Raw genomic sequence first — 25,292 nt, 5'->3', positions numbered from 1 at the left:
TGGTCCTTTTCCTGGTAGCCCTTAGATATTGAAGTAGGAATATATATCCTCTGAGGAGAGGGATAGAGGTCTCTAGAAAGCCAAAGAATCATGTACTGGGTGGGACTGTAATGGGGACCAAATGTACAGAGAGTGAAGGCCCCAAGATGCTTGACCACAGCTTTTTCCCATTCTAAATATTTCACATACAGATCCAAACTACACACACTCCTCTTTGTATATGTAAATCCTGTTCTTTTTTAACTTAATCTGGCTCAGGTTTTTCTCTGTGAAACCTTTTTTAGTAATTTCTTCACATATTGATAATTCCTTTTTGTTGATTTCTACAGAATCCATAAACATTCCTTTTTGTTTTAAATACGTGAGTCTTATTTATTCTAAAATACCTTAAAGGCAGAGAAATCCTTTTATAGACCATTGTGTCTCCCAAACTCCTCTTTTTTTTTTTCATATGCCTTTGCTCTTGTACCTAGTAGTATGGTAGGTGGTTGAGAAATGAGGAATATACCACGCATATCATTTTAGAATTCATCTGCCACTGTTCTGCTGTACCAGGTCATCTGTCAGTGGGGTATTTCATAGCAGAGGTAGTGTCTTCTGTGAACTAGAGATACTTGGCTGGCCAACTTTAGAAATAATGCTATAGTTCAGAGGATGCTAGAAAGCACTGAGATTAGTAATGAACATTATGTTACACATTAGTATTCAAGGAGGTATTGAATGTACCAAAAAGAATAGAGCATGAGAGGTGGGAGCACTGTAGAAAAAATATTAAGGCATAATAATTGGCCCAATGGGTGGTACCAGTTTTACAGAATTGCAAAGCCTGGGAACTCAGACTACTCTTTGGTCATAAAGAAACTGCTCCTACCTCTAGTATTATCTGCATTCCTTCATCACAGGCCAATGGGAAAGTGAGCTGTGGCTGAGCATTAACCTTCATCACCAAAATGAAATATTTCTTCTGTTTTGCAGATTTTTTTCTGGTAGGGGGGAGAAAAGGGACTTTTCCTCCTGTTTCTTGAAGTTTCATTCCAATTTCCAAATAAAACTTTGGAAAGTATAATGAGCACCCCTATTCAGGATGCTCGACTATTAACTGTGTGTTTATGTGCCAGATAATAGTTCTGCTATGTTTGTAGCTTGTAAAAATATTTCAAGTGGCATTGCTATTATAAAGTGGCTGCAGTGTTGCTTTGTTTTCTTTGTCCTGAATTTATGGTGTGTGTACCAATGTACACAGGAGCACACTAATTGAGTTCCCCTCCATGAACACACAGTTTAACCACGTGTTTTGCTACTTTTTGGGAAACGTTTTCTTTTAAAAATTTCCCTCAAAAAATAGTTTTTAGGATCAATATGGCTGTCCAGTAAATATATTTTTAGCAAATTGGGTTTGAAACATAGTTTAACTTTAATTATAATATAGGTTTTACCTATTGTAAAAAAAGTTTAGGCTGTGATGGTACTGTGTGTACAAAAAACAAAAGTATTGTTTGTCATTTATTCCTGTCCTTCCTTTTCCTTAAATTAAATGGCAGTATTTGTATTCTGCATAGCATATTCATTGTTTTACTTAGCATAGAAACATTTTCTCACAGAGGAAAACCACCTTGAAGAAATACTGGAGGACTATTTTAGCTTAATAGAAAGGTATTGCAGTAGCAGTGAAGTATAAAATTAGATTGGACATTCTACAGGACTCTGGTTTCTTAAAGTGTTTAAGTTACTGATCCAACCTCATTTTCCAAACAAATACAATCACTTGATGATTCTACAGATCATAAAATGTACTGAGTTTTATTTATAGAAATGCCCACCAGATTTTAATTTATAGATTACTTTATACTATTTTTTGGTAGATTCAAAGACTTGTAGAAGATACTGCAATTTAAACAAAAACATTTATTTACCAAAACCTAAAACAAATCAAAGTTGGAAAGGTGTTTTCAAGTATTTTAGCTGTTCCATGTATAGAATAAAATTCTCTTTTACTCTTTTTCTATTCCTGCTCCTTTTCCTTCCTGTTTCTGGCAAAATGATACAGTTTCAGTGTTTGATTCACTGCTCCCTCATCACTTAAAGTAACTTTGGGTTTTATTTTGTTTAAGGTTGAGCTTAAAGGACTTTGGTTATCGCTTTAAAAGTCTTCTGATAAATTAAGATTTACAGTTTTAAAAGCTGTTGGTTATTTGTCTTATTACTCTAAAATTTTCCCCAAATGTGGATTGATTTTTTTTAAAAAAAAACTTTTTTTGGCATATTCATTTTAAGATATAATTAGTATACCCTCTGCTTATTAATGAGGGGGAGAGCAAGGATAAGTTAATCTTTATTCTTATTTGATAATCTGTTTGTTTTGTATTTATTGTTTAAAAGAAACAACAAAAGGATTACAGATAAATGCTTCACTTTAAAATTATTGACATTTCAAAGGTATCATTTGTCATTAAAGATTGTTTTAACATCACACACAACTTGTTCACTGGGCTATTCATTTGAATAATTTGTTTCTTGATATATTATTTCTTGCCTATTCAGATAAGTATTTTAGGATTTTTAAAAATTCCACCTAAGCCAGAGTTAGTTTAGATAACCTCAGTACTCTGTGTACAATTATGATTTGCTTTCTTAAAATTTATATTTCGAAATTACAATTACAACTGTATTCTGAAATCAGTAATAAAATGTCTTGCAGTTTCATTTTGCAAATATAATTTGAATGCTCTAGACATTTTTTTGAAAAATTGAGATCCTTTTTTGACCTCTGTTTTGAAGATGGCAGTTCAGAATATTAGGGGCTTGAAATAGGGTCAGATATGAACCTATATGGTAAACATTAACTCAAATCCATTTGTAGTGTCAGACAACTTAAGATTGCATTTGAACTGTATTTGTGATTGACTTCCGTTAGCTCCTTATGTTATCCAAATTTCTAAAGCTTTCTGTATAAGTGCTGACATACTGCTTTGGTTATATCCATTATTCCCAGATTATCCATCTTTCCTACACTGGCATTTTCAGTTAGGGATAGAAGAGTGAGTGGAGTCATGCTTCAGCTCTGACTTAGGACTATGTCACATCTTTCTCATGCCTGAATTAACCTTCAGTTTGGGCCTGAATGGGTCCAATTCCCATTGGAACTAGGACATTGCCTGTGGCCCTTGTGCTGCTCACAGTTGAATGGGATACCTCAGCCCTAACTTTCTGGTTCAGATGTTTAGGAACATGACTTGAACTTCTAGCAGTTTCAGGTAGGTAATTCCCTCATAAGAAAACATTAACAAAATCTGAATTGTAAGCCTGGTCCACAATTAAAATTTTTTTTTCTCTATATATCATATAATTTATATTCTCTAGTTACAGTGGATCATATGCATAGTTGCATATTTTTATTTGAGAAATGTATTTTGTTTGTGATATACTTGCTATCTAAAGGAAACTCTAAAAAATAAAGAATTGCTTAAAGGCATTATTGTTTCTGATTGTTACTGTTTATTAAAACTAAAATTTTTACAGTTAGTCTATGTAATTTCAATTGAATGTAGTATCAAATAGTCTAACCAGTGATCTGTTGGTGTGATGGCCTAATGGCAAATAAAGTCTTCGCATAAAAGTTTATAATCATTTGAAAATCTCATGTTAGGAAGAGTCCTTTGAGTACAACTGTAGAATAATTAGTAGAGTAGAAATTGCATATGAAATGCATGGCCTCTAATTTTTTTTCCTATATTTAAACCTTCCCCTCCTTTGTTAAATAGCATAGCATTATTTCCCAGCAGTGCCACTTTATTTCACTCTGCATACAAGTTGAGTTGAGTTTTCCTGAAAATTTTTTAGGTGAGTACCCAGAATATGAAGATGGGTGGGCTGCCGCGTACAACACCTCCAACTCAGAAACCCCCCAGTCCCCCTATGTCAGGGAAAGGGACACTTGGGTGAGTATATAACTAAGTATTAATAATAATTGGAAACCATTTCATGTAGTGTTGTGTTTAAAAATGAAATACAACATATATTTAAAGTGTTTTTGAATATTCGGAGAACATTTTCTTATTAGGATTATTTTTTGTGTATGTAAATTTCGTTTTTCCTGGGAAATACATCTTCCATACTTTAAAAAGATTTTGTTGAGAAATTATTTTTCTAATGAATTTTAAATTTGAGGTAAAAATCTTAGCCCAATTATTAATGGCAATCTAATTTTTAATTCCTTTTTTTCAGAAAATTTTTACACACTTTTGTATTGCAGTTGAACTTAGACTATCTTTTTCAAGAAGACAGTGTAGATTATAAAATTCTATAAAATTTGTTATGAGAATATTGAGCTTTAGTTTGGTCCTACAGAATTGGGCTCTGGATTTGACTTTTCTTGAAAATGGTCAATCAGTGCAAAAGCATGGCTTTTTTATTCTAACGCATCATAGTATAAACTTGGTTTATTGTGATTGAGATTTATGATCAAGTGGGCATAATACAGCCCAGAAGCCATATGGCTAAAATTCTGGTCCAGCTCTGCTGTTTATTCTGTGGTCCTGCATAGTCAGCCTTTTAGCAATTAAGTTTTTTCATCTGTAAAAGGGGGGTAATATTTGTCCTCTGTCAACTTTTCAGGGTCACTATACCACAAATTGGATTTTAAAAATGTATAAGTCAAAGACAAATTGCTTTGGACAACCATTGGCTTTATGATATATGCTAAAAAGTTATTAATTGACAATCTTAATTTTGGCCCCCTCACCAAAAAAACAAAACACCCCCAAAAAACAAAACCTAATTAAATTAAGCACTGTGGATCAGGACAGGACAAAGATGAGTTGGGATTTAATGGAGGATTATGTTGGAAGAGAAATTATAGTTAGGACAGTGGGAGACAAAAGAATAAAAATGAATTCTAACCAGGAATAGGGTGGCTTTATTTGTGGTAGACAAAATTCTACCACAGTTCTAATTTTGCTTGGATTAGAGAAGAATCTAGTGGATCAAATAACATTTAAACTTCAGAGTAGAATGTCAATGACATAGTAGGATATAATGGTGCAGGATGAGAGTAGAGAGATTGAGAGGAACTATTTGTTTTTATTTTCCTGTGGAACATTTACCTTTTTTTCATGTGTAGTGCCTAATGGCTTTTGTTAGGTTTAAATCAATGAAATTTTCTATTGCACTCAAAAATTGAACATATACTCATATACCAGTATTTGTTTTCCTTGTGTATTAGCACTGATACTGCAGAATCCTTGGAAACCAGAGTTGCCAAGCATCATTCTGCCAGTTGATGGTCACAGCCTGGTTTTGTCACTGTCTTTGCCTAGTCACCACATTTTCTTCCTCTGCCCCTTGTTCATGTCTTTTTCTTCACTGTATAACAGTGCTCAGTTATCAAGAGTTTTTTTCTTGGATGAAACAGAACATTTTTATTGTCTGGGAAAAATTGTCTGCAACTTAGATATTGGAAAATTAACGTTTCCTATTTTATTTTTTATATGTGCATTATAATTTCAGAGATTCCTGAACTTTTTAGTATTTTAAATTCAAAGTCCTAACATTCTTTTTTCTTCCTTTGACCCACTCTTCCATCCAATGCCCCTTATTTATTTTAAATTATTTAATGTTTATGTGTGTTTATACAAGGAGACTTTAAAAGGTCAGTGAGCCACAACTTGAGTGGCCCAGGAGAACAATATTCGAAGGACCTCTGGGAGACTTCTGGGAAGTGAATTATTGAGAAATACATAAGTCAGTTGAGCAAATTATATCAGAAAAAGAAAACTTCTTAATTTTCACATCTTGACCGATTTTTTTTCTTTTAAAAACCAGAATCTTATCTATAAGATGTCAGTTTCATGTCAGTTGAGTATTCATCATTGTTAAAAATAATTTAGAAACTTAGAGATGAGAGCTAATTTGATAATCACATATTTTCCAGTGTGCATCCTGTTCCCTATTATATTTCCTTTCTTATTCTTCTCATCCTCTTCCTTTAAAAGGAAGTTTTGGGAAAAAGAGGGAAATATATATTGATAAATTCCAGTCTGTTTTGTATTTTACAGTTCAAAGTAAATAAGGTTAGAAGGACTGTGGTGGTCTTTCCACTCCCTCTGGTGAATGTTGAACTCTGAAGGGGTAAAGAGAAAAGAGAGATTAAGGTGAAAGATGAGGGAGAAAAATGAGTTTGTGAGAATGGAAGATGAGATTAAATTGTGTATTTTTGTGTACAGCTATACTTTAATTTCTATGTATTTAGTATATAGGAAGGGAAATGAGTTGCGATGGCTGGTATTGATCATCAGTGTGGGGATTGTAGATCCAAAATCTAGTTCCTATCTTTGAACATCTTTGGTTAGGGAGAGAGGGGAGAGGAGGATAATTAGTGCATTCATGCAGTACATTTGGGAACATGATACTAAAATAATTCAAACTATAAGAAAAGAGTGGGATCTGGGAGACATTGGCTTAAATGGTGGAGAACCTTTGTGCTCTCTGAGAATAAATGAACAAAATTGCATTAGCACAGGGAAATGAGGTTGGAGACTAAAAAAAAAATAACAATACTCAACAAAACCCTAATGGTAGAGAAGTGAAACTTTAGGAAAGACTGAAATTGGTAGCTGGGTTATGTTAAAACACATTTCCTATCTCTGATTACAAATTGTATTTCACTACTGGCAACTCTATGAATTTATCGTGCCGAAACTTGCTTAATCATACAATACATACGCTCTTCTTTTTGTAGGCGGCACTCCCCCTATCGCACACTGGAGCCAGTGCGTCCTCCAGTGGTACCAAATGATTACGTACCTAGCCCAACCCGTAATATGGCTCCCTCGCAGCAGAGCCCTGTGAGGACAGCTTCTGTGAATCAAAGAAATCGAACTTACAGGTATTTTTTCTACCTCAGTGCAAAATGTGATGGTCATAGTACCAGAATCTGTTCAGATAACTTCAGCTAAATCTCTCTCATTTTCCGAGCACTAAGTTCTTTTCCTCACTCTACTCTCCCAAACCTCATCTGATTCCACCTCTCTCTTCTCATGTTCTGATGCAACTTTGAACAGTCAGGAAGTTGAAAAAGAACAGACATCTCGAAGTGCAAACTTCTGTATGAGGTTAATAGTTTAGTTGATCTGAAAAAAAAAATTATGGACCAAATGTGGGAAATTTCAAGTTGTTTTTTGGTGGAACTTTACAGATGAAAAACTATACACAATAAAACATTAATATGGAATAGTATATCAAGATATGATTATAAATTAAATAATCTATTTAGGAAAATGTTTTTATTATAAAAGAAGTTTTCTTCAGACAGGCATTAAACTGGAATATAAGAAGGTAATATTTGTTATTTTAATGTGTTGAGCCCCAACATTACATTTGTGGAGAATTTCTTCTTTCTCAGTTTCTTTAATATATACTATTAAAATGTGGTCAAAACAAACTGTTGAACCCAGTTTACCCACAACTTTATTACAAAATTCATATTTGAAGTGAAAGGCTTCAGAAAATTTTAGGAAGTGCTGATATCTTATTACATGTGGATATTCATACTTTGGTGGCTCTTATTTCTTTAGCAGCAGTGGGAGTAGTGGAGGAAGCCACCCAAGTAGTCGGAGCAGCAGTCGGGAGAACAGTGGAAGTGGGAGTGTGGGGGTTCCTATTGCTGTTCCTACTCCTTCTCCTCCCAGTGTGTTTCCAGGTAAAACATTAATGGTGCTTCATCTTCCCTTTTCCTTCCTGAATTTGATTTTAATTTGTGATTTAATTATGGTGGGCTTTCTTCATAATCAGAATTTTTTTTCTTTAGGGCTCCGTAAATGTTGGAAAGTCTTTATATGTTTGTTATTTTTAACCAAGTGATTTATAAGTTTTTACTCACTTTGCACTTTTCTTTATGCCTTTGGTGATATGGCTCAATTGCTGCTTGGAGATTTCAAGTACCACTTTGGTATGAGTTACATATTTAATTCCAGCTAGTGGTATGACAGTGCATGTCTTTGGACATAGTAGGGACTCAGTGTGAGAATCATATTGGTAACAAAGGACAGGGCAAATATAAAAGTAGTTTTGACAGTTAATTTTAGTGGACTCTTGGAACTTAGTCTCTGAAAATGCTACCCTCTTTTCTCTGAAACAAAAAATATGCCTATTTGATCTGAGGGCACAGTTGAAATTTAGTTTTAAAAGCATGACACGAAAGACATAAATAGAATATTATGTATTTAATTTGCTTATAATAATAAATAGATAATACCTTTTAAAAAATCATGAAAAAGATTTGTGTTTTTTTTTAAATTCTTTTTTACCTGATAAGATATTGTCTGGAATGTCTATTTTCTGATTTGTATAATTCAAAATGGAATACTGTTGTTTTTTAGTGTCTTGCATTCAGTTTTGTATACTATTTACAGAATATTATGCTAAAAATAACAATATAAAGGGAACACTTTTTTTTTTCCAGAGTGCTGCTTTCAGGTAAAAAGGAATGTTTGCTTTTAATGAATTAAAAAATCTATACATTACCTTGGGCATCTTGAATTATTTGCTGCATACCTAATAATCGTTTCACACAAGTTTCATCCTTTTTTTCAACTCTCTATTCTTCTGGTTAGTGTTTAAGCACTGAATATCTAACATTAAATATTCTAATGCCTTTTCTAACCTCCCTAATGTGACTGCGTCATTAATGCTGCCTCTTACTCCTCTTTTCCCGTCAGCCCCCGCTGGCTCTGCTGGCACTCCTCCCCTTCCTGCTGCTTCTGCATCTGCCCCTGCCCCTCTTGTTCCTGCTACTGTCCCTTCCTCCACTGCCCCAGACGCTGCTGCTGGGGGTGCCCAGACCCTTGCTGATGGCTTCACTTCTCCAACTCCCCCTGTTGTTTCTTCCACTCCCCCTACAGGTGAGTATTGGGATATTCATTGGCAGGCAGATCTGGTCGTCTGGCTTTTCTTACCTGCATTTCCAGCTTTATGATTTTTTTTTGTTTGGTTTGGTTTCATTGTACTTTGTATTAAAACAAAATGAAGAATAATCTACTAACTATAAAGTGGCATGTGACCAAAGGTTAGAATTTCCTGAGAAAGTCAGGGTAAAGTTTCTCATATGTTTTTCCAATAGGGTAGCATAAATATTAATACACGTTTTATTTCTTGAATTTCATTTATTAGGGATTTGTGAATTTAGTATGGAGCTACCTTCTATATGGTTTTGAAATTGTCATTAGAAATATTGTTTGTTACAGGTTAAGTCACTAACAAAAAAGCGTATGACAGTAATTCTAAGATATGTTTTATAGGAAATATTTAATACAACAAATTGAAAGTCTCTCTAAGTCTATTTTACCAGAATCTTTTGCTTATCATAGCAGCACTGGAAATCATAGACAATGAACTTTTAAAGAATTTCAGGTTTATTTAAGTTGGCTGAGAGTCTACATTTTCATAATTAAATGTTAATTTAATACAGATGCCTGGCTCATAGTATTTACTAACTAATGTTTGTTATGTGAGTGGATAATTAATTATAGCTTTTTAAAAGCAAACAGCAAGGTAAATGCCTTATTAATTAATAATTTATGACAGTATAATTTATACAGTGTCTTTGAGTCACCAAGTACTTTCTTTACTTTTTATTAAGGTACAATTTATTTACGGTAAAAGTCACCCTATTCAGTGTATATGTCTGAGTTCTGGCAAATGTATACAGTCGTGTAACCACCACCACCACCACCACCTCAATTGAAAGTAAAAGAGTCCTATCATCCCCCAGATTTCCTCCATGCCCCTTTGTAGTCAATCCTTCTCTTCTGCTCTCAGCTCCTGTTATGCCCTTGATGTATCTTTTGTCTGTAAAGTTTTACCTTTGTAAAAATACCATATAAATGAAGACATATGGTTTGAAACCTTTTGGATATGGTTTTTTGGCCAGATATATTTGAGATTTATTACCCATGTTGTCAAATGTTTAAGTATTTCATTCTTTTTTATTGCTGAGTAGTGTTCTATTATTTGAACATACCACAATTTGTTCATCCCTTTCCTAAAGGACATTTAGATTGTTTCTAGTTTTGAATGAGTATAAATACAGCAGCCATAAACATTGACATACAGGCTTTTTGAGAACGTAAGTTTTTTTCTTTTTTGGAGGCAGAATCTTGCTCTGTTGCCCTGGGTAGAGTTTGCAGCGGTGTTATTATAGCTCACTGCAACCTCAAAATCCTGGGCTAAAGTGATCCTCCTGCCTCAGCCTCCCAAGTAGCTGGTGCTACAGGTACACAGCATGACACTTGGCTAATTTTTCTATTTTTAGTAGAGAAGGGTTTTGGTTTTGCTCAAGCTGGTCTTGAACTCCTGAGCTCAAGCGATCCTCCTGCCTCAGCCTCCCAGAGTGCTGGGATTATAGGCGTGAGCTACCCTGCCTGGCCATAAGTTTTTATTTCATTTGGGTAAATTCCTAGGGAGTAGAATTGCCAGGTTGTTTTGTAAGTGAATGTTTAACTTTATAAGAAATCGCCAAATTGTTTCCAAGGTGGCTGTACAATTTTGCACTTCCACCAGTGATATATGAGTTTCCAGTTGTATCCTTGTCAGCTGTCGTTTTTTTTTTTAGACTTTAGCCATTCTAATACATGTATAACGGTTTCTCATAGGTTTGATTTTCATTTTCCTAATGACTAATGATGTTGAACATCTTTTCACATGCATATTTGCCATCTGTATGTCTTCTTTGATGAAGTGTCTGTTTAAATGTTTTGCTCCTTCTCACCTTTTAAATAGGGCTGTTTCTTTCTTTACTGAGTTCTTTTATTTTCTGAATATGAGTCCTTTATCAATTATGTGAATTGTAAATCTTCTCATCCATTTTGACTTGTCTTTTCGTTTTTTTAATGATGTCTTTCAAATAGTGGAAATTCTTCATTTTGATTAAGTCCAATTTATCAATTTTTTTTATGGATTATGCTTTTGGTGTCATATCTGAGAACTCATTACCCAAGGTCATAAAGATTTTGTTCTGTGTTCTAGAAGTTTTTAGTTTTAGATTTTATAGTTAGGTCTGTAATAATTAGCTGTCTTTTTTTTTTTTTTTAACCCCAAACAAGGTAAATCTCTCATCAATAGTATGAATGGTGACTCTTTTATGTAGTGTCTTTAAATCACTGCAGACTTACAACATGTGAGGTTTTAGACTGGATCTGTTAATATGTAAAATTTCTAATGGTGTTTATCATCAGAAGTTTTTAACTTGATACTAGGTTTGTATCAGTTTGTTATAGATTAATTACTAAAATGCCAATAATGTCTTCATATTCAGTGGTTCAAATGCCTCAGTATGCCTTTTAAATAATAGTTTACTTATTTATATGTTTACATTTTTATCATGGTTACAGAGTTCTGAATTGACAGTGGATTATGTTTAAACTTACATGCTTAAGAGTTTATACAATAGAATTGAGTTTCAGAGTTTGATATGCATGTAAAAACATTAAATGCTATATAGCAAATCTTTTTTTTTTTTTTTTTTTTTTTTGAGACAGAGTCTCACTCTGTTGCCCGGGCTATAGTGAGTGCCGTGGCGTCAGCCTAGCTCACAGCAACCTCAAACTCCTGGGCTTAAGCGATCCTACTGCCTCAGCCTCCCGAGTAGCTGGGACTACACACATGCGCCACCATGCCCGGCTAATTTTTTGTATATATATATTTTAGTTGTCCATATAATTTCTTTCTATTTTTAGTAGAGACGGGGTCTCACTCTTGCTCAGGCTGATCTCGAACTCCTGACCTCGAGCGATCCACCCGCCTCGGCCTCCCAGAGTGCTAGGATTACAGGCATGAGCCACCGCGCCCGGCCTATATAGCAAATCTTAACTGCTATTATAATATTCTTTATATGACATCATATGAATCCAAGTTTGATACATTTATGGAATTCCTGAGGTGCAATTTTAGTCACGTAAAACCATTTTGTAATCATAAATAAGATGAAAAATTGTCAGAAGTGTTTTTTAACTTCTACAATATTTAATTAAAATTACCAAGAAGATAGAATCACATATTAGAATAAAGACAGTAAGACTCAGCTGAGAAATGTAAAGGCTGGAAGAGGGTATAACTGCAGTGTTTGTGAACCTGAAGATTTGAACAAAGCAAACAAGATTTCATTAAATTCTACATTATTTTTATTAAGCCTTGTCTCACTGAGTTCCATGTAGTTCATTTTAGAACTAAAAAATTCTCAGGATAACTTTAGGCACAGATGGATAGATGACTGTGCCCGGTGTCCTCTGTTTCTCCCCTATCCTCCATTCTCCTCCCTTCTCATGAAATACTTTAATGGACTTTTGCCCTCTGGCTTCCTTTTGGGTTTGGCAACAGTGTTTTATTTTTTTCTTTTTCACTTCTCCCCTCACTTCTTCCTCCTCCTTCCTCCTCTTACTCTTTTTCCCTCCCCTCCTCGGCCCCCTTTCTTCCTTTGTCTTTTCTTCCCCTCATACTCCCCTTCCCTTCTCTAACTCTCACTTCTCTCTCCCTTGACCTCCGCTTCTGTCCTGCCTGCTGGAGTGCTCTCTCTTGGGTGCTCTAGTGCTCTGTCTAGGCTGAATGTAAGCCAGGGTAAAATTTAGGAACTGGATTGTAGTATTGGCAAATTGATGGATTCAGGAAGCGTGTCTCCAATTGGCATTAGCAGTTGAAGACCTCTCAAGAGAGCAAAATATAGTGACATTGATGATAAATATGTACAGGTTCAGGAGTGATATTAAAAATAAGATATATTTTGGTTGATTTTGTATTTTAGTTTTTTTCATAATTGTGAATTTCTTTAATTGTAAAACAAGATAATCTAGCTTTAGAGGTGGATATTTTTGATTGAATAAAGATGTGTTTAATTTGGAAGTATGTCATTTTACCTTTTGCTGAAATACTTTTTCCTTTAAACAAATTTCTTTACTACCTTTAATTTATTATCATTACTATTATTTATTATTTTGGAATAAGACTGTGCATCAGACATTTTTTCTTTTGCTTTCCCAAATGTCATTCTTATCTTGTTTAGTTTTTGGTGTTTAGAGGCTGTTTTTTGGGGAGATAAAAATTTGAATTGTGATGATTTTGAAAACCCATCAAATTATTAATTTAATAAAATCATAATGTTAATTAGTAATCTATTTAGGTGTAGCTTTTCCAAACTTAATCATATTTTTGTTTACTTTCCTGCTTTTGCACTTTGATATATATCAGCTGAGCAATAAATATTGCCTTGCATTGTGTTTTTCAGATAGCAGTTAAATTTTAATAATTATTAAGACTTAGGCATTGTAGGTAAAGTGTTTCATTATCTGAGGTAATTTTCTTTTGTGATAGATTTATGTTCTGTCCCCTTTCCAGGTCATCCTGTTCAATTCTACAGCATGAATAGGCCTGCCGCTCGCCATACTCCCCCAACAATAGGGGGTTCATTGCCCTATAGACGCCCTCCTTCCATAACTTCACAAACAAGCCTTCAGAATCAGATGAATGGAGGACCCTTTTATAGCCAGAATCCAGGTTAGATTTTCTTTTGCATTCTATAGAATGTGTCAATTAAAAACATTCAATTAAAAAAACCCACTTAATTATAAATAACTAGCACATGATAGATGGCTTGTACTATTTGTTGACTGGAAGATGAATGAATACTATGTTGCTAATACTGTATTTTTCAATTATTTTTTTTAAATCAATATATGATTTCCATGTAAAGTTGTAGGACTTAATTTTTCCCAGCAGAATCCTTTTGAATGTGCTAGTGGTTATTTACTGTTAAAAATAATATTGTGGTGAATAATATTTCTTTTTTATTTAATCAGACATCCTTGCTGTGTGAGTAATAATGAAAATTGGGTGTACATGAACAGAATTTAGAAGTGTCAAAGCAAAAGGGAAATGACATTTTTGAAGCTACTTTGTGCTAGGCAATTATATTATCTTCTTCAATTCTCATACCAAACCCATTATGGGAAAACTGAGACTTGGGAGAAATTGACCTAGCTATAATAATTAATGATAATAATCAATTGCAGCATGCATAAATAAAATTAATTTGGCACATATTTAATTCTATGCATAATCATTATTTTGCTTAGTCCCCAGAGAAGGCAAGAGCCTTCTGTGATTATTACAGACATGGTATGTCAACTTATTATGTTTTTCTGGATTTTTGCCAAGAGGCCAGTAGGCCCATGTGTGAACAATTCTGATGTTAGGAGACAACCCATTCTATCTTTGATAACCCTTGAATTTTATGGAACTGAAATTTGTCTTACTATGCTGCTGCCTATGGTTGTTATATCCTTTTGGAGTCTTGCAGAAGAAATGTGATCCTCCTTCTACATAGCACTTACAATTTAAAGAATGTTTTTTATATTGTCTCATTTGATTCTTACAGTCATGTACAAAATAAGGTTGGTGATCATTTTCATATGTATTTTACAGGTGAGGAAACTGAGGCTGAAGTGATGGTTCCATGTTCTTTCTATTGTCCTACCCACTTTCAGATTTTTAAAAATCTTTCTCTTACCCTCCCAAGTCTTCTCTTTTTTGGGGGGAGGGGACGGGAAAAAGGGAAGGATGCCCCATTATAATGTATAGTTCATGAAAGCCTGAGACCTTGTCAGTCTTTTATACAGTTATTTCCTGGGAATATTGCTCAGGAACTATTTGTTGAATGTCAAATGAATCCCTGTTCCCTTATCCAAATCCCTTCGCTGTTGTAGGTCCCTCTAAATTAAATGCTATATTTGTAGTCTAACGAATTCAAACCATGGTGTGAATACCAACTGTCTTAATTAAAATATACTTCTCTTACTGCTATCTTTGATCACACTTAGTGTTTTGGGTTGTACCATTCTTGTAAACTCATTTTGAACTTAAATTTTGACAAAACTGCCCATCTTTTTCATACATTCTCTTTTTAAGCCATGTTTTCTAAACCCACACTTGTTAAGTGCTGTTTGTATTTAAATACATTTTTAATTCTTAAATTTCAATTTGTTAGACATAGCCTGTTTCACAGTTCTGCTGAAGATAGTCTCTTTTCTTGGCTTCTGTTAGAAGTCTAGACAATTATTGCTTATGGCCTTATGTAGCTTCCTTATCCTGTAGAGTTTTGAAAGAATGGTCTCAGTCCAAAATGGGTTGGTTCCGTAATGGAGCTGGAAGATGCTTCACTGTTACAGTTTAAGACCAGCTATACATGATATATAGCAAGTATATACAGGGATATTTCATGCTTTGCACATGTACGGACCAAAGTAGTCCTATGAACCCCTGTAGGTAGAATTTATTTGAAGGCTGTTTAAGCACCTGTTTAAGTGCATTTTAAAATATGTATTATGTGTTTCAGTACTTCTTTCTTTGAAAATTTTACTTTCACACACTTGAAAGTATATGTTAAGATAGAAATATACCCTGCTTTATGGAATGATTTTAAAGAAAGTATTTTTTTACACTCATGGAAGTAAGGTGAATTGGGATTATCGAGTCTTCAGCATAATGTGTGAGGCAGTTTAGTTGTAGTTTTCCGTTTGTTTTTGTGTTCTCTGTTATTTTCTGCCTTTCTTCTCCAGGGATTTGGTAACTGAGGAAGGTGACCACAGTTTCGTTAGTTGGTTAATCAGAGTGCTTTTTCTAAACTAAACTTTTTTTTTTTTTTTTTTTTTTTTACCAAACCATGTTCTTTGCATAGCTCTTTTTGCAAGACTTAATGCTTTGTGAACCAGTGTTCTATGGTTGTTAGATGGACTTCCACTTCATTTGCATTAGAATATTATGTAAGAGCTAGGCACAGTGGCACCTGCCTGTAATGCCAGCTTTTTGGGAGGCTGAGGTGGAAGGATTGCTTGAGCCAAGGAATTCAAGGCTACAGTGCGCCTGTGAATAGCCACTGCACTCCAACCTGGACAATGTAGTGATAGGTCATCTCTAAAAGAAAAAGAAGAATATTGTATAAGTCTCTTATATTATTTCCACTGGCCCTATACTTCTCCTTGTTTTTTTCATATGTAAAATAAGAAAATTTGTTTTGCTTTCTTAAGTAGCTAATTTTCTGATTTAACAAAAATGATCCCAGGTGTTTTATGAGCAGGTTTTTTTTTTTTTTTTTTTTTTTTGAGACAGAGTCTCACTCTGTTGCCCAGGCTAGAGTGAGTGCCGTGGCATTAGCCTAGCTCACAGCAACCTCAAACTCCTGAGCTCAAGGGATCCTCCTGTCTCAGCCTCCCGAGTAGCTGGGACTACAGGCATGCACCACCATGCCCGGCTAATTTTTTTTTTTCTATATATATTTTTAGCTGTCCATATAATTTCTTTCTATTTTTAGTAGAGATGGGGTCTCGCTCTTGCTCAGGCTGGTCTCGAACTCCTGAGCTCAAACGATCCGCCCACCTCGGCCTCCCAGAGTGCTAGGATTACAGGCGTGAACCACCGCGCCCGGCCGAGCAGGTTTTTTTTTTTTTAAATTAAAAAGTTTTTTTAAATGTAACAATTGGAGACTTGATGTGGATGCATGCCTCTGAAGAAGTGAGTTAATGTGAACGTGAATTCAGTGGGATTCTGTGAGGTATAAATCTAGCAGAACTATTACTACTACACTTTTTAATGTATAATTTGGTTAGAGTTGTTCCCCCCCACCCCTCACAAACAAGCTCCTGGATGGTTTGAGTTTTTAAAAGGGGATTATAACATAAGAATTAAAATATGGAACACCCCATGTCTATTGCCAATTGGGAGCACAGATCTTTTCTAATGAGATTATTTCAGAAACAAGTTATTGACTAGGGCGTAACTGAAATCCCTTTGGTTCTAAATGTTCCTTAATCTAATCCAGCCAGAGAAACAGAAATACCAATTTATCATTCATCTTGCCAGTAGTGAGGAGGGTCATTGAAACACATAGGGCTAATCATGAGTTAACAGTCTTTACTTTAAATGTAAATATGAGGCACCTTGGTGGTAAAGAAGACTATGCATGTATCTACATATATGTATTTGTATGTATACATTTACATACTATATATATATATATATATATATACGTAAACCTAGTTTGGTAAGGAATCACTATTGTGGCATTTAAGTACTAAGGCCTTTAGTAGAAAATAGCATTTTACTGCTCTTATTTTCTTACAACAAGGGTTTTAAAAAAAATCTAATTCACAAAGTGGAATGTTGATTCCAACAGATATAACCTATAGTTATAGGAGGGAGAGGAATTTCTGAATGGGTATGCTGTTTCACAAATGGAAAATGTCAGGCTTTTTAATGGTATTAAAAACCACTAAAAAGAAACAGTAGAAACAATGTTGGGATGATGATACTGCAAAAGAAAAGCTGTATCATATGTTCACCTAAATGATTAGTCAAGTTACAGTATTACTGTACATCTTCAGAAGAATACAGATGTGGTGGGCTTTAGCAAAGTAAAAATATCAAGTAGCAAGAGCAGTAGCAAGAAGCTGTTTTTAATCTTTATTTGAGGTAATCTTTAGGGTGTGCTTGGATCCTTGAGTATAGCCTTTTGACTGAATCCAAATTTTACAGAACAAATCCTTTTAATAACAAATCTTTTCCAAACTCTTTGAATTGAACATTTAAAAACACCAAGCCTCAAATCCTTTTAATAAAGGGATTTGTTCTGTGAAGTTTGGATTTGGTTGAGGGGTCACACTTGGGGATCTGGAGGAGGCCCCAGGTTCCCCATCCCTTAACCAGGTAAACCAAATAGACACTTTACACGGTTAGACACAAGTTATATTTTTAAATTGTTTTAATCTGCTACTCTTTCTTGGGATAACTTCATATGGTGATTTTTTTAATATGAAAAGGAATAACAAAAATGATCCAACTTTTTTAAACCCTTCTGAGTTTGTAGGACTAATCGCCATTTGATAGCCACATTATTTTCCATTAGAAAAGCTCCTCTTACTGATAGGTTAAGTTCACTTTTAAATACTCTCTGTTCTAAGTTGATATCCATGTTTAGAAGATATTTTACTCTTAAATTGCTTAAATTATTTCTATCACTGGAATGTAAAATACAAGCATCTAAACTTGAAGGGCTGTCATAAGTATGGTCTCTAAAGGGTGATATTCTTTAGTGGCTTTAGAAATAGTATTTAGAGTTTTTATTTTGTCTCATTTTTCTCAGTATTTATAAAGCTGTAAAAATAAAATGTAAAAGCCCAGTTTTATTTTTCCAAACTCTTTCAATTGAACATTTAAAAACATCAAGCCTCAAAGATGGTGCTTCAGAGGACTTTATAAATAACCAGGAAGGTTAAGCTTAGAAAATCTATACATTTCATCAGCACAGACTCATCTCCTAAGTTTGGTTTGCTTGGTAGGCCTTTTACTGTTTATATCTAAATGCTGCTCTGAGCACATAGCTATCATTCTTACAGCTATTCTACTTAAGATCTCTGTAAACTCTACTCACTTGGTGAGCCTGTCTTCACATTAGCTTCATTATTGTATGTTGTGAAAATAATATAACCAAAACTAAGTTTGGAGACCTTTTTGGCAGTTATAGGGAGAGTCATGTCATATGAGGAGTTATCTTAGCTAAATGGAATGAAAACAAGTTTATAAAGTTACTTCCTGCTATTACATGTGCACAAAATACCTTGGGCTAGAACTGAATATTGCAAACAATTCTTTACATCAAAATTCTGCTTAACTTTTCCTAGAATAGTTCATTTTCATCTCAACTCTTTGAAGAAAGATAAATCTAATCTAAAATAGCTCAATATATTCTGATTCACAGGTGTTCTATTTAGATGAAATCTTATGTGGTCCAAAAAGAAAATGCTATGGTACTGGAATTAATTTGGACCACCATGTTAAAGGTTTGCCCTGGGCAAAAAATGTAGAATTTGGGATGACCTTTGTAAACCCCAGATGGGACTGAATTTTTGAACATGCTGTGGACTAACTTTGAAAAAAAATCTTAACTTGTTATAAAGTAAGTCTGTTTAAGGAAGATCTGAGATTGGTTTTTTCCCTGGCTGCTGTTGGTGGACTTCTTAAAACCACTGTGGTTTCAGATTTATACTTTAAAAACTAGAAAAGAAATAAGCGTATTCATCTTAAAAAAAAAATTCAGCCTACCCACAAGACTGTTGTAAGTTAAACACCTGATCATTCTTTTTTAGCTAAGTACCAAAAGGTTGTGTTTTTATTTGATAGAGGAACAATGACTAAAGTGGGAAATTTCCTACTTTTCTGTTACAGGGAAGATTGGGATACGTGCCAACAGAAATGTTTCATCTTATTTGATGTGAACATGCACCTTATTTCTACTGTCCCAGTGCCAACTGCTGTCGGCTGCTATTTCTCAGTTTTATCTATTTTGTGTCTGCTACCTTCTCTGTTCATTGACTTCTGTTTATCCCAAGTATCGGAAACAGGGTATTGTGAACATGTCAACAATTTTTCCAAGCCTCTGAGTGGGAGACAGACACACAAGCCAAGGATTTACTGTGAAGATTTATGACTTTAGGGAAAAAACCTAACCAAATGTATCTTTTAAAGAAAGGTACCATTTCTAGGGTTATAGTGCTCTTTTCTTCATGTCTAGATATTCTTCAAGATTATCTACTTAACTCTGCCTATGCATTTGTATGTTCTCCTTGCAACTATCCATGGCATTAACTGTTGTCTCTCTACCGATGAGTACTATCTCTGTACCTTTTGATTTTTCTCATAAACTCAACGCATATTTTTCCATTACGTCTCATATTTATGCTTAAATTACTTTCATCCATCTCATTTAATTTATCATATCATTATCTCTCCCTGACCTACCTATTCACCAGCCCATTTCTTACCCAGCACTACCCGCCAAAGTGAATGTAGTTAATGGCATCTCTACTTCGTAGTTATGAAGGCTTAAAATTTAAGAATCACCTTCAGCTTGTTGCTCTCCTTTATATGCTAGCTAAATCATTAGTTGGCAAGTACTCTTTTTCTACACTTTAAAGTTCTCACCTTTTTGTTTCTAGAAACAGTTTTGATTTATTTAATATTATGTGCCAGGCACTAGGTTATGCTTTCTGCATCCATTGTCTTTTTATCTTTGCAACCACTGTGTGTAGTAGGTTGTATTATCTCTTTTTCATCTCACATTTATAAAATAGGCTGGAAGAAGTTAATTGACTTGCTGTCCAAATAGCAGGGAAATGATACATCAGAGATTTGAGGCTGGGTGACTTTAAAATCCAATCTCTTTCCACTAAGCACTCTTTCACCTGGCACATAGTGTCTTTCCCTGTTTTATATCTACCCACTCATCTTTACAGATCTTTTACTCTCTCTTTCAGGTATCTTATGCTAGCCATATGGAAACATTTCTGGTCCCGTGAACTGTTCATGCTATTTTATGCCCCTCTGCCTTTTTCCTCACTTGGTTCTCTCAGCTTGATTATCTTTCTCAATCTCTGTCTGCTTGGTGAACTCCTTTTCTTCAAGTACCTGCTCAGAAGTTATTTCTTTGTAGCCCTCCTTAGTACCACCACCACCACCACTCAGGGAATTGCTACAAATATTGTTGAGTTAAAATTCTTATTTTCTCTTCTGTTCTCAAATGGGATGTGATCTCCTTGAGGGCAGAGACACATTGATCTTTTCAGTTTTATTTGTCTTAACTGTAATTTGGAGATAATAAAGGCATGCTCTATAAAAAGGTACATAACATACTTCATACCCATTCTAAAGGAAACTATAAATGTAGAGTTAATATTGTGAAATTGCTTGGTATGTACTAATTTATTCATGCATTTATATATGTTAAACATTTATTGAAGGCTTACTAGTCCTAGGCACTGTGCCAAGTGATTGAGGTGAAGGGAAAGATGCCTTGGGAAGGAGAATGGGATGATTTGAATAAGGCCAGTACTTTTCTGTAGGGTCAGGGAGGAAATGTGCCAATGAGTTAGAATTATGAAAAATTGTAATGACATAGCACCTGACTCTCAGAGAATGGTTTTTGATACTGGTTTCCTAGCAGAGTACTTGCCACTTAGTAGGAAGTCAGTACATATTTGTTTAATTAATGAATGAAGAACCAATTAATTTGCCTGTTACTGAAGTAATAAAAAGTATAAATTTAAAATATTGGGATGTAATGGGTTTTTTCCCCCTCCTGTATTGACAAAGATTTAAACTGATAACCTTCAAGGGAATATTCAGAAAACCAACTTATTCATGGTGATCTATAGAAATTCTTTGAGAAGGCATGTTATCGATATGAAAAAGATCAATTGCCATTATATGTTAGGGTAGATCTGTATATGATAAATGCTTCCTGTTTTTTTAATTTTTAAAAACTTACTAAAAATTCCCTAAATACTTTGTTTTATGTGTTAATGAATTATTCATCAAAAGGGGATTCTTAAGATCACTTATAAAATGTTTGTGAATAGTGATTTCCCTCCTTTATATGTTCGTTTTATTGTATTATCCTTTCCTTTTAATGTAACTCGCCCTTACCCCTTATCCTCCACACCTTTTTTGTTTTTGCAGTATCTCTTGCTCCTCCTCCTCCCTCCATCCTACAGGTAACTCCTCAGTTACCTTTAATGGGATTTGTGGCCAGAGTCCAAGAAAATAGTAAGTTTATGTCTTCTTTATGCTGTAGATCAGATTATAGGCATAAAATGTCATTTATATATGATTGACTGAATGGTCATTCATTTGCTGATATTTCAAATATTTGAATATTGTGAACAAGTCACTGAACAGCTAGGGGGGATGATAGTATAATTAAGATGGAATTTTCTGTTTTCAAATAGCTTAAAATATAGTAGTGAAGATGAAGACAAATAAATATAAAATGAAGCACATGTAAGAAAAGAGAAGATCACACCTAGGTGAGGAGATACTCTTTAATCACCAGATATCCCATCTTTTTTGTCTGGTTTGCTCAGATAAGTAGTAGTCTAGTTTCCTATCGCTGGAATTTTAGGGTCTTGTAGGTGGCCTGTGACTCTTTCTTCTGTCCTGTGATTCCAGGTGTAAAAAGGGCCATGCCATGCATGGTAGGGCCTAGAGGACCAAGCTGCCAGTCTGTCTCCCAAGAGGCCTCATAGATTGGCAATGAATTTACGTTGGCCTGTGGTCTAGTATTGAGCCACGCAGAATCAGATAACTGATGTTATTGACACATTAAGCCTTCTGCTAGGGAGGCATTAAGGAAGGTCGGGGCGGGGCGGGGGGGGGCGCCTATATCAACATTCAGTGAGGAATTGCTGTCACAGATACCATGAACATAGTCTGTATGATGGATAAATTTTTGTGAGCTGTCTACATGAGGGGCCACATCACAATCAAGGTTGCATGATGTGCATGACATCTGAACTAGGGGAATTATATTAAAGATTTAATGTCATCAGGCCAACATAACTCAATGTATAACAAGAATGGCCTCACTGATGGGATAGAAATATTTGCAATCTGTTGCTTAGGATGCCTACTTCTTTGGAAATGGGCATTACCAATACAAGAATGTAAACTCTATGATAGCAGGGATTTTTTTTTTTTTTTTTTTTTTTTTTGCCTGTTTTGTTTGCTGGCTGTTTCTCCAGCCCTTAGAAAAGCATCTGACACATAGCAGACACTTTTGGTCCCTCTTTTTGTGCTTCTACAGCTGACTAATTGCCTCCCCCCTTTATCGACACATTCTTTTTAAAGATGTGTTTGTATTTTAACTGGTTATAATCCAATCTTACTGGCCTGAGGGCACAGTGTCTCTTTCAGGTGCCTTTGCATCTTTGTTTGCTGTTTCTGAAAATAGTCTGTTTTACTTACTTCTGTTTATTGGAAGGCACCCCCTACAGACGCGTAATGTTGACCACACTGTGATTTCTTAAGATGTTTTGTTAAATTTAAGAGCTATTTTCACATATAATTAGGTAGATTTTATATGTTTCTAAATTATGCTATTGGGACCCACTGTTGTTTTGGCTTGTGTGTGACCCACACTAGCCCAGGGAGAAAATGGCCTCTCAGCAAAGGTTCAGCTGGTCCAGCCCGTGCCCAGCACAGCTATAGTGTAACCCTTTGGCAGGCTTGTGAGGTCAAGTGTGGGATAGAAGGTCACTGTTCACTGTTCTTTTTAAAAATTTTCTGCTGCATCTAAACAGGGTAAATTGGGACCAAGTAGAAAAGGATTTAATTATAGTATCAGAATTGAAGGACATTTCCAATGCTGTGTCTTTCTACATGTCGATATAAGGTAGAAAGTCTAAGTGTGATTATACTAAAAGAGTTTTTTCCCCGTCACAAATTCATTTTAATCACTTTGATTAATGAAGATAGTCACTTAAATAATACCTTGGTGGGAGTTTTTTCTGATTTTACTACCATAATGAGTGGGTACCTTGGAGAATTCCACCAGTTGGTTGCTACTGCATGTTTTGCAAGATGATGTCACTCATTCTGAACAAAGTGGTTGTGAGCAGATTCTGGAGTAAAGGCCAGATCGTGAAACTGAAATTGAGAGATGGATTTGAAGACTAATCCATCAGTCAAACAGGAATGTTTGTATAGGAACTAAATGGTGATGATTATTTTTTTCCCCCAAAAACTAAGTTTGAAAGTTGAACGGGATTATGAAGCAAGATGTCATTAGTTTTCACCAGTCATTAGTGAAAGTTGCAAACTTTGTAGAAACATCAAAATGTTTCATGAATAGACCTAAAAAAAACTATTTTATTGAAATGCATGATTATCAATTTAAGACTTAGAAATGTTTTAAGTAGATGATTATAAGACATTATTATAGCAGCATTACCTATATTTTAAAAAGTCATTCTCTAATTTGGCCACCTTGTCACAATTGATTACCTTTTGGGATAGTCTTTTTCATCTCTTTCTATGGTCATATACATTTTTCACATACAAAATGTACAAAATAAAAATCATGTATAAGACATACTGTGACTGATTTTGTAGAGACATAACAGGACTTACACATTCAAATGTTCTCTTCAAAACATTCACCTTAGATATATACCTTTCTTTTGGAATTATCTTCAAAGCTTTTCAGGTATATTATTTTGAAGATACTCTGTGGTAGCACATATTTACTCTGCATTAAATTTGATATTTGGAAGAAGTCTGGAATCATTTGGAACCAGTTATAGTGAACCAGTTATACTAGGGTAAGAATTATGGTTAAGATCCTATTACTGTCTTTTAAGTTCCTCCTACAGCTTCTTACTGCTCTTTGGCTAGAGTCTAAGCTGTTGTAAGGTCGTTTCAGCCTAGTCCTCTTCAGCTTCCTCATGCCTCTTTTGAATGAACTTTCTACGGTTCTTTGGAAGTTTCCTGCTTTCTTACTTTTGTACTTGTTTTATTCTTTGTATCTTACATGAAATATCCACCCCCTCTATACCATCCTACCCCCTCTCCCCATTAACTCTTACTCATCCTTCAGGTCTCAGGAAGCCTTTCCTCACCCACATAAGAGGTTGGTCTATGCTATGTGTTTCCATAATATCTTAAAGCACTGCACTTCATTGTAAATGAAAGTTTGGTTATCCATGTCTCCATGCCTTTTTCCCACTGCTCTTCCTCAGTGCTGAGCATAATACCTAGTCATAGCAGGTTCTTAGTTGATGTTTGTTGAATGAATAATAATGAAACATGATTTTAAAGTTACTGGATTTATCTTATCCCATAGTAGTGTAGCTTTTAAGATAATAGGCATTGGAGTTCAGGTGTTCTTCTACTTACTTAATCTTGGAAAGCCATTTTCCACATCCATAAAATGAGGATTCAAAACACCATCTCCCAAGGTAAAGATTAAATGAAATAATGTATTATAAAGTGCTAGCTGAGTAATTGGAACGTTTTAAGTAAAAAATGGTAGCTTATGTTAGTCTTATTAAACTGGCTGTAAGGAAATTATAAGAAAGGTAAAAATGAGCAATGGCAGCATTTTTGAGTAATTTTGTAGTGTCATTTCTGGTGATTGTTTTGAAAATTCCTTTGGCTCTATTTTTTTGTGCTTGTTTAATCTCTTTTTACCTTATGAATGCAAATTGGATATATTCTTTCTCACCCCATCCATATGTAACATTTCATAAACTGTATGCTAGCATCACATATCTGTATCTTTTTTATTAATAAAAACCATTAGAACTAATGAATTTTTGTTTAGTGGGTAAAGTTTATAAAGTAGATCACTGTAGAGTGGTACAGCAGATGGGAAGAATACTGAAATAGGACAGAGTATGGTGTTGATGTGACCGAGCCTCACCACG

The 25,292-nt window shown here is 34.7% G+C and overlaps 1 protein-coding gene across 50 annotated transcripts in view; it reads left to right on the top strand.

Moving 5' to 3' along the window:
- ABI2 (abl interactor 2) overlaps positions 1–25,292 on the top strand; it is an 80,358-nt gene that overhangs the window by 43,795 nt on the left and 11,271 nt on the right. For 6 of the 50 annotated variants that reach the window (XM_069468154.1, XM_069468428.1, XM_069468139.1 and 3 more), the window contains 4 exons: positions 3,841–3,938; positions 6,737–6,883; positions 7,572–7,696; positions 13,381–13,539. In XM_069468154.1, coding sequence (XP_069324255.1) covers positions 3,841–3,938; positions 6,737–6,883; positions 7,572–7,696; positions 13,381–13,539 — 529 coding nt within the window. Of the gene's footprint in view, positions 1–3,840; positions 3,939–6,736; positions 6,884–7,571; positions 7,697–8,714; positions 8,898–13,380; positions 13,540–21,549; positions 21,637–25,292 lie in introns of all 50 variants that reach the window. The other 44 variants (XM_069468276.1, XM_069468326.1, XM_069468514.1 and 41 more) reach the window with 16 other exon arrangements.

This window comes from Eulemur rufifrons, chromosome 1, assembly GCF_041146395.1.
Source record: "Eulemur rufifrons isolate Redbay chromosome 1, OSU_ERuf_1, whole genome shotgun sequence".
Lineage (NCBI taxonomy): Eukaryota > Metazoa > Chordata > Mammalia > Primates > Lemuridae > Eulemur > Eulemur rufifrons.
This window is presented reverse-complemented; position numbering and strand designations above follow the sequence as displayed.